Source organism: Rhinolophus sinicus, linkage group LG01, assembly GCF_036562045.2.
Source record: "Rhinolophus sinicus isolate RSC01 linkage group LG01, ASM3656204v1, whole genome shotgun sequence".
In the NCBI taxonomy this organism is placed as follows: Eukaryota; Metazoa; Chordata; class Mammalia; order Chiroptera; family Rhinolophidae; genus Rhinolophus; species Rhinolophus sinicus.
Genome location: NC_133751.1, coordinates 72,449,427 through 72,464,809, shown reverse-complemented (window position 1 = coordinate 72,464,809; position 15,383 = coordinate 72,449,427). Strand labels below are relative to the sequence as shown.

Below are 15,383 nucleotides of genomic sequence, written 5' to 3'. Positions count from 1 at the left end.
GTGATTTCTGTCAACTTGTTCCTTTCCTTACAGAAGTTTATACTCTTAAGAACAGAAACAGTGGCCTTCATTTCAAATGCATAAAAGAAGCTGCAAAACTATTATTCTCTGGGAGCATTTGAGAACTTGCTTCCTGGTATATGTTGTCAGTTTGTCTCTAAAAAACTCTTATAAAAATTTTAAAAAAAAGAATAGAATTATTGTTGCATATATTCACACCAAGATTAGAATTGCTAAATAAACTAATGGAAATGACAATTATCAGTTTCTATTTTTAGGGTAGAGAACAATGACAAATTTTATAGTCTTCAAAAATCTATCTGTAATTATTTATATTTTCCTAATGTCATACTGCTAAATTGAATTCTTTGCCACTAAAATTAAATTAAAAATCCAAAACCCAATTCTATATTAATTACTCTTTAGTGAGCTAATGACCATAAGTTGGGCCTAGAGTGTTTGGTTCTTGAGTGTTTACATTGTACAAACGGAAAACCTTAATAAAGCAATTGTGGTATAGTCGAGCATTGTATATGGAATTGGGAAATCTGGGTTCAGGTCCACATTAAGCCACTTACTAGTTTTTTTTTTTACATTAGGCTGGTAATTTAACTGCTCTGAGACTTACTTTTTTAAGTGAGGATAGTAATACCTACTTCATAAGGTTGTTATGAGGATTAACAGATAAAACAGATGAAATTGCATTGCTTTACACTGTGAAAATCATTGTGTATAGATTATTATTCACTTGTTTAAGCAGTGTGTACTTTTTACTTTCTTTGATTGTAATCAATATTGCTCAACTTTAGAAAGAGCAGTAAAAGAAAACTAAGGAATTTAACAAGAGGAAATAAGATCAGAACCAGAGAAAGGACTTAACATTTTTATTCTTTCCTTTTCCCTGGAATCCTCATGTATCGGACAGAAATTCAGTATTCTTTTTTATGCTTACTTAAGTAGAACATTTTACTTGAAGTGTCTTTCCCTGTGGACAACGACCACATGTTAGGTTGTAATATAACTACGTGGAGATTTTGAAATAGAAATGATGAGAGAGAAAAGTGCGATCGTGCATTTTAAATAGGAAATTCATTGATGCATGAGATGGACTGTCTTTGAACAGCTAACTCTCAAGTGTTTATTTACATCTTTTATTTTGCCATTTAGTAATGTCTGCTTCTAACTTTATTTAAATGTAATCAGATTTGCCCATCAGTATTTTTTTTCTATTTTTGGTTTGTATTATTTTTTCTTATGATTTTTTTTTTTTTTTTTTTTTTTTTATTGATAACTTTAGAGTTTCAGTGGGAAAAAATGTTTGAAGGAAGGATGTACAGGTGACATGGTAAGGATGCTACAGTGTGATGTACCTGGGATTGTTAAAATCTTGGTGAGTATCTTTTTCTTATTTTTCTTGCTTTCTTTCACTGGAATGGTATTTTCAACTTCAAACACATTTAGGAATCATAATAGTATTCTAGCCTAATTCTCCTTGATGGTGACTAAACTCTCTGACCTTTCTATTGCTTTGATTTCTCCAAAATAGTATTTAAGTAGTCCTTAAGAATAGGAAAATTTAAAAAAAAATAAAGACACGTTAGCGAGCGCTTGCAGGTGTGTGTGTGCATACACACTCGCACATGCAGAGAGAGAGAGAGAGAGAGAGAGAGAAAGAGAGAGAGAGAGAGAGAAACAGACAAAGCAGTCCATAGCTCTACCAAGGAGAAAAAGCTGTCATGAACCAAGGATGATAATCTAATTCTATGCCAGTGAAGGTTAAAAATACTTTTGGAATTTCTGAACCTTTTTTAGTCTATAAGCATTTTCCTATGAAAGTATCTGTAGAAATCACATATAGTGCCTGTTACATAAAATGCACTCAAATGGTATCCATTTTTTCAATTAATGAATAGCTTGTTGAATTTCCATTTTATAAGGAAATAGACCAAAATTATAAATAGAAATAGATATTATTTCTTTCTTTATCTTTAGTTACACTCTTTGTATTTCAGATTTGGCATTTAAATCCTACAGTGATGTAAAGTAGAACTGCTTTTTAAGATCAATTCTAGTTTGTTGCTTGATTAGGATTGTTTATGGCTCTCCTTGTTCTGTTTTATTCATTTTATATTCAATATAGCTTCATTCTCATTGTGTTTTTACAAACATTAAGGCTAAGAAGTAACATTAAAGAATTTTGAAAATTGAACTGCTTTAGGGCTATTTTTTTCTATCACTTGCAGTTTGAAGTTGTGAGAAAGGATGAATATATAACTATTGAAAATTTAGGAGCAAGGTAAGCTTGAAATAAAATATTCTCCTTTTTACTGAGCATGTATGTATTTTTCAGTTGCTTCTTCTGTATTTTTGTCATTTGTTGGAGCACCATTAAATTTAAAGGTAGTATTTTGTGAAAAAAAAATTGTATTTAATTGACATTTATCTTCCTTTCTCTCGCTCCATTTTGTAACATTTAAATTCTAAAGCGGGAAAGGAGAAATTATGTTAATAGTTTTCCTCTAAGTGTGAAAATGATCTTTTCCTGAAAACCAAACATATTTTTGTTAAAGTTATTCAAATTAAGTTACGATATAAAAACTTTTTCCTAACTTTTAAAGCTCATTCAGGCCGCTAAGCTTATCTGAATCATCCTGTTGCTTAGATGACAAAACTTTATTGCAGAGGAATATACAGAAGAAGCTGGGAATTCATAGAGGTGTAGAGTGTTGCTATTGAAATTAGAAATTTCATTATAAAAATTTCTCCTAACCCATCAGTTCTCTTTTCTTCTGTTTAAACTATGAATGTCTACCATTTTTCAATCTACCAGGGACATTGCACCGATATCTAAGGCATTAGGTTTCCCTTAGGAACTAATGAAAGCCAAATCTTTAATTCTAGCATCGATCTCACTACTAAAATCTACATGTATCTACCTGCGTGCTGAATATCTCCACTTTTATTTTTCAAAAAGATCTATAGTTCAGCATGTCTGCAACTGGACTTACAATCTTTCTTCCCAGCACTGCTCTGTAACATTTTTTAAGCTCACTCAATTTGACTTTTTAAATACACTGTAAATGCCTCTTTACTTTTGCCTCTGCACATCCACTAAAGTAAATGATGTTGTTATTTCTCACTTGGAATTCTGAAACAGCTCCTAAACTGGTCTTTCTGTCCCTCGCCGTACCTTTCTCCAGTCTGTTGTTTACATAGCCATCAAGAGCACTTTTCTAAAATGAAAATTGAAATATATCACTTTCTGCTTGAAAATCTTTCAGAGGCTTCTTATTACTCTTAAGTTCAGACTCTTAACTTGGCTCTGAAGTCATTTCTGTCCCTGCTAACCTCACTAGTATCATCTCTTCTCACTCTTTTCTTGCTATATATGCACCAACTACACTAGGCTTCTTTTAGTTCTTAATTATGCTGTCCATTTTACTCCCAGGTCTTGGCCTAGATTATTCTATTCCTTTGGCTTTGCCTGGTTAAAGCTTCTGGAAAGCCTTCCTTACATTAGATTAGGTGTTTCTATCATGTAGTCCCTCTACTTCTCTAAAATTACTAACAATTACTAACAATTGTCACCCCAATAAACTTTAATTAAAAAAACAAAAACAAAAACATTTACTAAGTTTTATTATATTTTTTGGCTATCTTCATTTAACTATAACCTCTCTGAGAGCAAGAACTTTATTTTGCTTCCTACTATAATCCCAGTACATAGCATAATACCTGGTATATAGTAGGTACTGAATAAATACAGGATAGATGTAGAGGTTATGCATTCCATTGTTCTGCAGTGGGTATGTTACTTTTGTTTTGACAGGCAGTTAACTTAGTTAGATATGAACTGTGAGCTCTTTTTTTGGGTGGTGGTTCCTGTCTCAATTCAGATCTTTTGCCTTAGCTGTGCTGCTTTGAGTCTGTTCTACATATGTGTGGTTCAGCAGTCAGCCAGAGATTGGGCTAGAAAGAATTTGGGCATCTCTTCTGACTCTTTCCCTTCTGGAATTTCCCACCTCTCTTCAGCAACCATGGTTACCTGGCATCAATTTTCTAGTTCCTTCAGCCACGGAGACCTTTGTTTTCCACCAGGCTATACTTAGCCCCAGGCTAAAAGCTCTAATATTGATGAATTTGCAACCTTATTTTATATAGTCCTTTCCTCTGAGCGCGTAACCACGCCCGTCGGAGTGGGTTTGTTCCTTCCACACTCCAGTCCCTTCAGGGAGTTGCTTTTTCTAAGTTTCCTAAGTTTTATAATTGTTTTCTGTGGGAGATTCCTCTGGTAACTGGATCGTATTACCAAAAGTGGAAGAGCTACTTCATGGGGTTTTATGAATGAATGACAAAATGTTTGGTTATTTTTTTATACTTTAAAATGCTTTATTATTTTTAAAGCATACATAAACAAAAGCTCACAATATATAAATGCAGAATTTAATAAATAATTATAGAGAAAACTCTTGTGGCCCCACCCAAGTAAACAAATAGAATTTTGCCGCCACTCTCCCCCAGCTTCTCTTCTCCCGAGGTAGCTGTTATCCTGACCTTCGCAGAAACCATTTCCTTACTATTCTTTATAAATGTACTAATTATAAATGCATTTTTAGATGCTGAAGTTTTTTAGAGGTCAGGTTTTTCAAGCTGTAGTTTATATACACTAAAATTCACTCTTTAAAAATACACATTTAAATGAATTTCTTTGTGTAACAGTTGGGTAACTACTACTATGATCAAGATGCAGAATATTTCCATTATCCCAAAAGGTTCCTCCAAAACAATTTTTGTAGTCATTCCCCTCCCCCAACCTCCAAACCCTGGTAACCACTGATAGGATTTTTGTCCTGATAATCCTAAAAACACCCTGATGCTTTCCCTTGATTGTGCTGTATATAATAATAGGAAAGCCTTTTGTATCTGGATTTTTTTCACTTAGTATAATGCTTTTGAGATCCATCCATGTTATAGTAGTTCATTTTTGTTTGTTGCTGAGTAGTCTTCCATTATATAGATGTACCATAACTTATTTATTCATTCAACAGCTGATGACACTTGAGTTGTTTCTGGTTTTTTGGCCATTATAAATAAAGCTGCTATAAGTAGTCATGTATTACTCTTTGTGAAGCATATGCTTTTATTTCTTTTGGGTAAATTCCTAGAAGCAGGATTGCTGAATTATATGGTATGCATTTAATAAGAGACTACCAAACTGTTTGCAAAATAGCTGTACATTTTATCATTCTCTCCAGCAGTATAGGAGAATTCTAGTTTCTCTGCATCATCTCCAGCACTTGGTATTGTCAATTTTTAAAATTTCATCCGTGTTAATGGATTTGTAATGGTATCTTATTATGGTTTTAATTTGCACTTGCTATATGACTAACGTAGTTGAATATCTTTTCATGTTTTTATGTGCTACCTGTATATATTTGGTGGATTATCTGTTTAAATATTTTTCATTGTTTTCATTGGATTGTTTGTCTTATATTTGAGTTGAAAAGTATCTGTATATATTTTGGATACAAATTCTTTATCTAATATATATTTTTAAAATATTTTATGCCAGTCTGTGACTTGTCTTTTTATTTTGTAAAACATATCTTTCAAAAAGCAGAAATTATTAATTTTAATAGTCTAATTTATCAGTTATTTGTTTTATGTTTTATGCTTTTTGTATTCTATTTAAGAAAATTTATCTAAGTCAAAAATCACAAAGATTTTCTCCTGTATTTTCTCTAGCAATTTTTATAGTTTCAGGTTTTACATTTAGATTTATAATCCACTTTGGGTTATTTTGCATATGGTGTACCATTAGTTTGATGTAGTCCTACTTGTTTATTTTTGCTTTTGTTGCTTGTGCTTTTGGTGTCAAATCCAAAAAACTGTTGCCAAGTCCAATGTAAAGGTAATGCTGTTTTTCTCATGCTGTTTTCAAAGTTCTGTCTTTGTCTTTTGTCAGTTTAATTATAATGTGTCTCGATGTAGTCTTTTTTGCAGTCCTTTGAGTTTCATGAATCTGGATGTTCATTTCTCTCCCCTAGTTTTGTAAAGGGATTTTCTTTTTAAATAGCCGTTCTGTCCCTTTCTCTTTTTCTTCTCTTTCTGGGATTCCTGTATGCATATATTGTTTCTTTTGTTGTTGTCCCATAAGTCTGTGAGTTTTCTTCACTCTTTTTCATTCTTTGTTCTTTTTGCTCCTCTGACTAAGTAATTTCAAATGATCTGCCTTTGAGTTCTGGTTGAGTTTATTATTAAAGCTTTCTGTTGAATTCTTCATTTTAGTCATGATTCTTCAGCACTAGGATTTCTGGGGTTTTTTGATTTTGTTTTTAATGATTTCTATTTCTTTGTTGAACTTCTTATTTTGTTCATGCATTGTTTTCCCAATTTCATTTAGTTGTCTGTGTGTTCTTATAGTTCACTAAACTTTTTTAAGAGGGTTGTTCTAAATTCTTTGTTAGATAGTTCATGTCTCCATTTCTTTAGGGTAACTTATTGGAGGTCTTTTAGTTTCTTTTGGTGGTGTCGTGCTACTTGGTTCTTCATGACTTTTGTATCCATTCATTGGTATCTGCACATTTGAGTGTATGGTCTCTTCTTGCAAACTTTACAGGTTTGTTTTGACAGGGAAAGACCTTCACCAGTCAGCTCAGCTTGAGGTACTGGATGAGTTAGCTGGTACTGTCTATAGACAGGTGGAACTTCCTATTGCATTCTTTAGTTATGTGAAGCCACAGGCTGTGCTCTGTGGGGTCCTACTGGCTAGGCTTTATGGTTGGATGAGGGTGGGGTCCTACTGGCTGGGCTTTATGGTTGGATGAGGCTTTGGCTGGGCTCCATGTTCAAGGGGTTGCTGGGTGGGCACCATGGTCAGGTGGGGCTGGTGGCTATGTTCCACAGGTAGGGCCACCAGTTATGCTCTGCAATCACCTCTGGTGAGGCAGGTCCACAGACTTTGATCCTTAACAGAGCATTGGCACTGATTGGATTCTGTGATTGGGCAGGGCTACAGGCCATAGTCCGCAATTGCTTCTGGTCAAATGGGGCCTCAGGCTGTACTCCCTGACCGATGATACCACTGCTAGCTTTCATATTCAGGTGGGGCACAAGCCAGGCTTCCTGGTCAAATGGGATCTCAGGCTGTGCTCTGAGATCAGGTAGGGCTACAGGCTGCACTTCGCAATCGGATAGGCTGTTGGCTGTCCTCTGCTATTAGATGAGGTTGCTGGCTTGGGTGATTCTTGCTAAATTTGAGCGCTTGATGGCATGAACAAGGGTGGGGCCTAGCTGAAAAAGAGCTCAGAGGAGCCTGACTAGAGTTTGGTCAAGGAGAGAATCTTTATCACTGGATTCAATTTTCTAACATGTTTAAAAGATTTCTGCCCTATGTTCCTAAGGGAAATTGATTCGCGGTTTTCTTTTTGTACTGTCTTTCTCTGGGTTTCGTATCAGGGTAATGCTGGCCTCCTAAAATGAGTTTGAAAATGTTTCTACTTCTGTTTGGTCAAAGAGTTGCTGAGAATTGGTCCTGTCTCTTTTATAAATGTTTTAAACATTCATCAGAGAAGCCATTTGGAACTAGAATTTTTGTTGTGGGTTTAAGTACTAATTAAAAAGTACTAATTGAATTTCTTTAAAATGCAGAAGGCTCCAAAGACTATATACACATTTTAAGAAATGAAAACACTGTATTAAAATTGTAATATTCAATATATACTGATAACAAAAGATGAATACAAGTCACATTTGAGTTCTGCAATTACAAGAGGTGCTCAAAGTTGTTAACATCAGCTTCATTTTAATACAGTTTTTTCCATTCTTAAAATGTGTTACATTTTTTTGGCACCCTCTGTATATATGGCTATTAATATGATTTTTGTCTTGAGCTTTAGTGGTTTGTATTTTTCAAGGAATTTGTCAGTTTCATCCAAGTTATATTTATTGGCATAAAGTTATTCATAATATTCCATATGATACCTTTAATGTCTGTAGATTCTGTAGTGATGTCACTTTTTTCATTCCTGATGTTGGCAATTTATGTCTTTTGTCTTTTTTTCTTGATCATTTAGAGGTTTAATAATTTTGTTGCCTTTTTTAAAGAATTAGTTTTTTATTTCATTGATTTTCTCTATTATTTTTCTGTTTTTACTTTATTGATTTCTGTTCTTAACCTTTGTTATGTGTTTGTTTCTGCTTGCTTTGGGTTCAGTTTGCTCTTCTTATTTCTATTTTTTAAGATTAAAGTTTCATGATTGATCTGAGACCTTCCTTCTTTACCAGCTGATTTCCCTTTAAGGACTACTTTTGCTGTGTTTCTTCATACATTTTGATATGTATGTTGTTTTAAAATTTTTCAATTCAAATTGTTTTCTGATGTGTGTGTGTGTCTTTGTGTGTGTGTGTGTGTGTGTGTGTGTGTGTGTTGTTTAATTGTGAAATATTAGGGATATTTCAACTATCTTTCTAGATATAAATCCTAGTTTAATTGCCTTGTGATCACATAACATATTTTCTAGCATTACAGTCTTAAAATTTGTGGAGATTTGTTTTATGACCCATAATAATGTTTATTTTGATGTACATCTCATGTGCATTTGAAAAGAATCTGTGTTCTACTTTTGTTTAGTGGAGTATTCTGTACATTCAACAAGTTGGTTTATTAGTTTTTTCAGTATTCTATATCAATACTGATTATCTGTTTACTCTGTCAGTCGCTAAGAGGGAGATGTTGAAGTCTGATATCAATATTTTATCTTTTTTGTCTATTTGTATATTTTGAAGCTTGTTTACTAGATTCTACATAGATATGTAGGATTATCTTTTTTTCTTGATGATTTGACTCATTTATCCTTATGTAACATCCCTTATTATCCTTGATAGTATCCCTATTTTAATCCTTTTTTGTCTGATATTCATATAGCTATTATAGTTTTCTTTTGATTAGATTTGTGGTGTATATATTTCTGCATCCATTTACTTCAATCAATTTATGTCTTTGTAAATAGAGAGTTTATTATAGACAGCATAAGTCTTGCTTTTTTTATATTCAACTTAACAATGTATGTCTTTAAATTGGGGTATTTATTCCATTTAAATGTGTAGTAATTCTTGATATGGTTGGATTTAAATTTACCATCTTCCTGGTTGCTATTTTCCCAATCAGTTCTGGGTTGTTTTTTTGTGTGTGTGTGTGTGTGTGTGTGTGTGTGTGTGTGTGTTTGCCCTAGGACTTATGATATATCTAATTTTAACTTGCAGAAATCTATTTTCAAATAATATACTATATCACATATGGTGTACAGTAATATATTTCCATTTCTTCCCATCTTTTGTGCTATTATTGTAATGTTTTACTTCTGCATGTTTTATAAATCCCATAATATATTGTTACTTGTAATTATAGTTTCATTTTTTTGTTTTGAACTTTATATACATTTAAAAAGTTATGTTTACTATTGTTTTTCATTTCATTGCTATAATTTTATTGTATGACTGTACTACTTTAATTATTCTACTTTTGGTAGATATGTGGGTTAATTCCAAATTTAGGCTGTAACAACAGTACTATGATGAACATCCTTGTACATATCTGCAGGGGTTTATGTACAGAAAATTTTCCAGAATATATACCTAGGAGTAGAATGACTAGGCCACCTATGCATATCTTCAGCTTTATTAGATTTTGTTGAACTGTTTTCCACAGTGATTTTACCAGTTTACACTCCCACCAACAGTATAGAAGAATTCCTTTTATTCAGTATCCTTGCTAATACTTCATATTGTTAGCGTTTAAAATGTTTCCAATGGGGTTGACAGTGTTATGGTGGCACTGGAGATAAAATCCGTTAAATAACAATCAGCAAAAAATCTGTCCTCATTAAACTTACATTCCAGTGTTTTTGTCCAATTTTTTGTTTTATTTTGTTTTGTTTTGTGTGGGAGAGTTCATTTCAAATCCAAGCAGCAAGTTTTTTCTAGCAGCAAGTTTATGGTAACATTCACCTATTGTTTAGTGTATTTAGCAAATTTTGCTACTTAGTCCCTGAATAGCTTTCTAATTACTTGTATTGATGTTATGCCAGTTTCTTTCTTTCTCTCTTTTTTAAAATCACTTGTCATTATATTAGTTGCATTTTTTTTTTTGGAATAGCTATAGAAAGAAGGTTCTGTGGTGGGGGAACGCCCTGGGAGAAGTTCTGATTTTGCTGTTTGTTTGTTTGTTTGTTTGTTTGTTTGTTTATTTATTTATTTTACCATACAGAGATTTCTTTTTTGCTGCTTGCAAATAAGCTAGTTGTGTGTGGGGTTTTTTGTTTTGTTTTGTGTTTTTTTGTACGAATTCTAGCAATTCTACTTGCCTCTTAATTCCAATGAAAATGACAGTGTGGAATTGTCATCATTGCTGTGTTTTGTTTGTTCATTCATTTTTCTCTTTTGCTTTTAAATTATTTCCAGAGGGAGGAGGAAAAGAAAATGCACACTTATTTAGCCATGCTGATACCAGAAATTTTGACTGACTTTGGTATTGACTGTAACAATTTTTTTCCACTTGCAGTTATAAAAAATTGATGTCTCTGAAAATAACTGATACTGATATAAGACCGAAGATCAGTTTAAAATTTAGTACAAAAGGTATTATTTTATATTTATATCTGCTATTGAAAAGTGTGTTAAAATGTTTGACTTACACTATAAAGGGTCATGCCATTAACAACCATGTGTTTATTTGTGTTTTTCATTCACTGGGCTTAGGGTTATACTAGCAAGCATCACTTGGTATAGGCTGGAACTCATGGACAGAAAGATCAGCAGAGAATGGATCTCACATTACCTTGGCATCATGTAGAGAGAGATTTGCTAGGTCTATTGCATAGCTGTGACTTCACAATGAGGTCGGGCTAGAGCGGATATTCCCTGCCAGTCACTCGTCGCTTTCTTGCATTCCCTGTTAATAGAGCAAAATGGGAGGAATGAACATTTAGGGCTCAAGACAAAGTAGTCTAAACATAGGTGCCAGCTGTTTAGGAGTGTGCTAGTAAATGCCAGCTGCTCAGCATTTGGAAACCGTAAGGGCTTCTGGTCCTATGGAAGAATAGTTTGGTGGCAGTCCTTATTGCTGGAGTGAATGGATGTCCCTGATCCCAGCCAGCTCCTTATTTGGCAACCCAGGGAAAACTCCCTGTCATTTGCTTTGTAATCTTGCTTGCCTCCACAGTGTATGTCAAGTATATTAAGCAAGACTATTAATTTAAAATTATCTTGAAACACAGACTCATGAAGGATAAAATAATAAAGCTGCACTTTATGATTAACACATATTTTTATATTCATACAATAAATATGCCATCATATACCACGCTCTTACTAGTTTCTAATATATCTCAGTCTACTTCCCTCCTTTGGCAGTGCTACTAAACCAGAAAAATACCAACAGTTCAGTCCCATGCCTATTCCATTTCATGATGAAATAGCCACTTAAATCATTAATTTATTTTTCAAGAGGGTAAGACATGAGGTTCATTAGATAAGAGTGTCTCAAACTTTTATATGTATTTAAATCATCTGGTGATTTTGTTAAAATGTAGACACTAATTCAGTAGCTCCGGGGTAGGGTCTGTGATTCTTCTTTTCTTACAGGCTCCCGTGTGGGGTCTCATGCTGCTGGTCCATGGCCTACACTGTGTAGCAAGGCGTTAGATCACTTTATGTTCCTCGATATAGCTCTGTGTTGTCTATTATGGTAGCCACTAGTAATATGTGGCTATTTAAATTTAAATCAAAATTAGATAAAATTTCAAACTCAGTTCCTTTGTCAGACACACAGCATTTCCAATGTTCAATGGCTAGCGAACAGTGCAAATCTAAAACATTTTCATCACAGAAAGTTCTGTTGAGTAGTGCTGATTAAGATAAAATATAATTGCCTAAGTAAAGTATAATTAAACACTGGTAGTTACCATTCTTAACAATCTTCAGAATTGAAGGCCTAAAACATTTGTGCCATTTGGTTGCCAAAGCTCATTTGCTTGAACAAAACCCTGGGTTGAAAGGCTTCTGTGGTGATTAGTCTTTGTGATTACTTTTGCTTGTGAACATATTGTTTTTGTTTGGATTTTTTGACAGCTAGACAGATAGCAGCATTCTTATTTAGCACTGGTTGTGACAAAGCACTTTACTGTACTTTATTCTTTTGGGGCAGTCCCTACAGGAGCTTAGGATGTAATATGGGAGACCATATAGAAGAAGGGCATTAATGTGGAATGTTTTGACTTCTCAAAATTCATTTTCAGATGAAATGCCTGTCTTCAAACTTGATTATAATTATTTCTATCATCTGCTTCATATAATTATTATTTCTGGTACTGACATTGTCCGGCAAATATTTGATGAGGCTCTGCCACCCCCTCTTTTGAAAAAAGAGCTTCTTATTCACAAGAATGTTCTGGAACCCTACTACAACCATCTTTGGACTAATCACCCTTTGGGTGGAGCATGGCATCTGCTTTATCCCCCAAACAAGGAGCTACCACAGTCCAAACAGTTTGACTTATACCTCCTATTAGCTCTCATAAAACATTTGAATGTATTCCCTGCACCCAAAAAAGGCTGGAATATGGAACCACCATCTTCTGATCTCTCTAAATCTGCTGACATCCTGAGGCTGTGCAAATACAGGGATATCCTCCTTAGTGAGATTTTGATGAATGGTCTCACTGAATCACAATTCAATTCAATTTGGAAAAAAGTTTCAGATACTCTTCTGCGCCTTGGTATGAAGCAAGAGGATATTGACAAAGTGAAGGAGAATCCCATTGAGAATATCTCCCTTGATTACCATCAGCTGTCTATCTACCTAGGCATACCAGTACCAGAAATCATCCAGAGGATGTTATCCTGCTATCAACAAGGTACAAAATAATTATTTACTTAAGCCAGTAAACCTTCACTGAGTGTCTGCTATGTGCCAGACACAGTGCTAAGGCAGGAGACTCGAAGAGCTCACATTCTTAGAAGAATAGGCTCGTCAATAAGCTAATAGAAATTATACTGCGTTTCCCCGAAAATAAGAACTAGTCGGACCATCAACTCTAATGCGTCTTTTGGAGCAAACATTAATATAAGACCCGGTCTTATTTTACCTCTAATATAAGACCGGGTCTTTAATATAATATAATATAATATAATATAATATAATATAATATAATATAATATAATATAATATAATACTGGTCTTATATTGATGTTTGCTCCAAAAGACGCATTAGAGCTGATTGTCTGGCTAGGTCTTATAACACAGTAGTGCTAGAGATGTTCCAGAATACCGTGGCCAATCCTAGCCTAGGAGAATCCAAAACAAACTTTCTGGAGTATATAATATTTAAGGAATTCCTAAATCACGTGTAGAAGTTAGCCAAGTGAAGAAGATGGAGAAGAATGATTCAGAAGGAAACAAGAACAAAGGTATAGAAACAAAAATACAATGCAGGGAACTAAAATGTTTGGCCTTAAAGTAGATTAAGTAGTAGACCTTAAAGAGATTAAAATAAGGGAGCATTGATAGAGAGAATACATTCAAGAAGATTTCTCTTACCATGTTGAGTTTGTATTTTCAGAAAAGAATTGTTGAAGATTTTTAAGTAGAGGAGTTTATCACTTCTGTAAAATTAAGGATACCTAAAACCATGAAATGCTGGTACTGTGTTTCAAGGATACCCCTTTAGATACCATGAGTGTATGTTTCTCTTCCTTGTCGCAGAATCTTGATGTTTAAATGTTCGGCAGCTATCCAGCGGCCATGGGTGATTTTAAAAATTAGAAAGCATTTTTGCAAGTATCTAAAGTGAGCAGTGGCCATTCCCAGGCACTGGATTGATGATATGGAAAAGACTTCAGACCTTCTCTCCCACATTCCAGGATAGTTTCTCAGCTGTCATTGTGGAAAGTGGAGCTGAAGGCATGTCAGCATCACTGAAACCCTTGTTGTGCTGTTCTGGTTGACTTTTCCTGATCCCAAGTTACTACTAGTAGTCGTCCTACTTAGTGAGCAACTGATGACCACACTGATGCTCTTTAAACGTACAATGTCCCAAGTTTCTAGTAATAGTTGAACTGGTCCATATTTTCTTCAGCGATGATTGCTAGGCCCATATCCCATTCATTTTACTAAGGCTCTGTGATACCACTGTGTTTTCCTGCTTAACATTTAAGAGTTTTCTTTGAGCATAAAAGAAGAGAATGCCGAGTTTGATAAAATAAAGTCAGGCATGAACCCTTGACTTATAAATTACAGGCTTTTTTTCACATTCACTCTATTAAGATTTTAAATAACAAAAACTTGTGAGAATAAATGTAGTATTTGGGAAAGTGCTTTGAGCACTAAATAAATTCAAGGCATTTCAAGCAGTTCTCACTCAGGTAGTCTGAAGAGCTCACTGGTCAAGTCCCGTCAATAGAGGCTTTTCTAGCATTTTGTATCTCTTTCCAGTAGTTATTACAGTTGCAGTTTTCATTTGTGTATCTGATTATTTGACTAATACCCAAGCCCCCACTAAATCTCTATAAAGGTTATCTTTTTTTTTTCACCATTGAATCTCTAAAGCCTGATATGATATTCCTGGGCAAGGAGAAGGGAGTGCTGATCAGGATAATTCATATTTCTAAAAAAGGCTCAAACTTTCAATGGAAGTTCATAATTGGCTGTTAAATACTTCAGGTCCTTAGACTTTATAAATCATAGGAATTCACTGCTTGGTTTAAAGTGCTTATATTCCAGGCATTATCTGTTAAGAATAATCAAAAATAGGTTTACTTTTCTTTGTCTAATCATGGGTTTATAACCTTTATGTTAAAATCTAAAGATCATGCCTATTTATACTGGATTCATGAGTGAAGCTGATTATTTTTACAGTTAGTTATAAAATTACATGGTGCAGTATAAAAATCTGGTTTTTCTTGGCTAGTCCCAGTCAGATATTTGTTGGTTGCATTTTCAATTACACATCTAAATGTTTTCTTTATGTATCATAGGAATTGCTCTACAGTCAATAACCGGCAGTCAACGTAAGTATGTTAGAAACAAAATGCCTAAGTGACCTTTCAGTTTGGGATAGCTAAGGGATTCCTATAAGAGTCTTACTTGGTCAGATAAACTATATGATAAATTGCAATTGTTATGAGCTTGGAAAATCATATGGTCAAATTACTGTTGGTCAGCTGAACCTAGTATGAGCCTTTTTACTCTGCCTTAGTCTCAGTGCATGTGCCCCAGGGTTTACCCAAGTGTGGTGTTTTAACTTTTTAGCACACAGGATACTTCAACAGGCAAAAAGTCCTACCTGCTTGCTCCACCTGCTCATATATGCTACTATTTAGCTTAT

At 34.2% G+C, this 15,383-nt stretch overlaps 1 protein-coding gene across 6 annotated transcripts in view; it reads left to right on the top strand.

Moving 5' to 3' along the window:
* The window catches only part of DZIP3 (DAZ interacting zinc finger protein 3), a 97,264-nt gene that overhangs the window by 43,229 nt on the left and 38,652 nt on the right, over positions 1-15,383 (top strand). For 4 of the 6 annotated variants that reach the window (XM_074332225.1, XM_074332249.1, XM_074332226.1 and 1 more), the window contains 5 exons: positions 1,298-1,390; positions 2,244-2,296; positions 10,562-10,638; positions 12,297-12,914; positions 15,034-15,066. In XM_074332225.1, the coding sequence (XP_074188326.1) occupies positions 1,298-1,390; positions 2,244-2,296; positions 10,562-10,638; positions 12,297-12,914; positions 15,034-15,066 (874 nt within the window). The remainder of the gene's footprint in view (positions 1-1,297; positions 1,391-2,243; positions 2,297-10,561; positions 10,639-12,296; positions 12,915-15,033; positions 15,067-15,383) is intronic. The other 2 variants (XM_074332238.1, XM_074332244.1) reach the window with 2 other exon arrangements.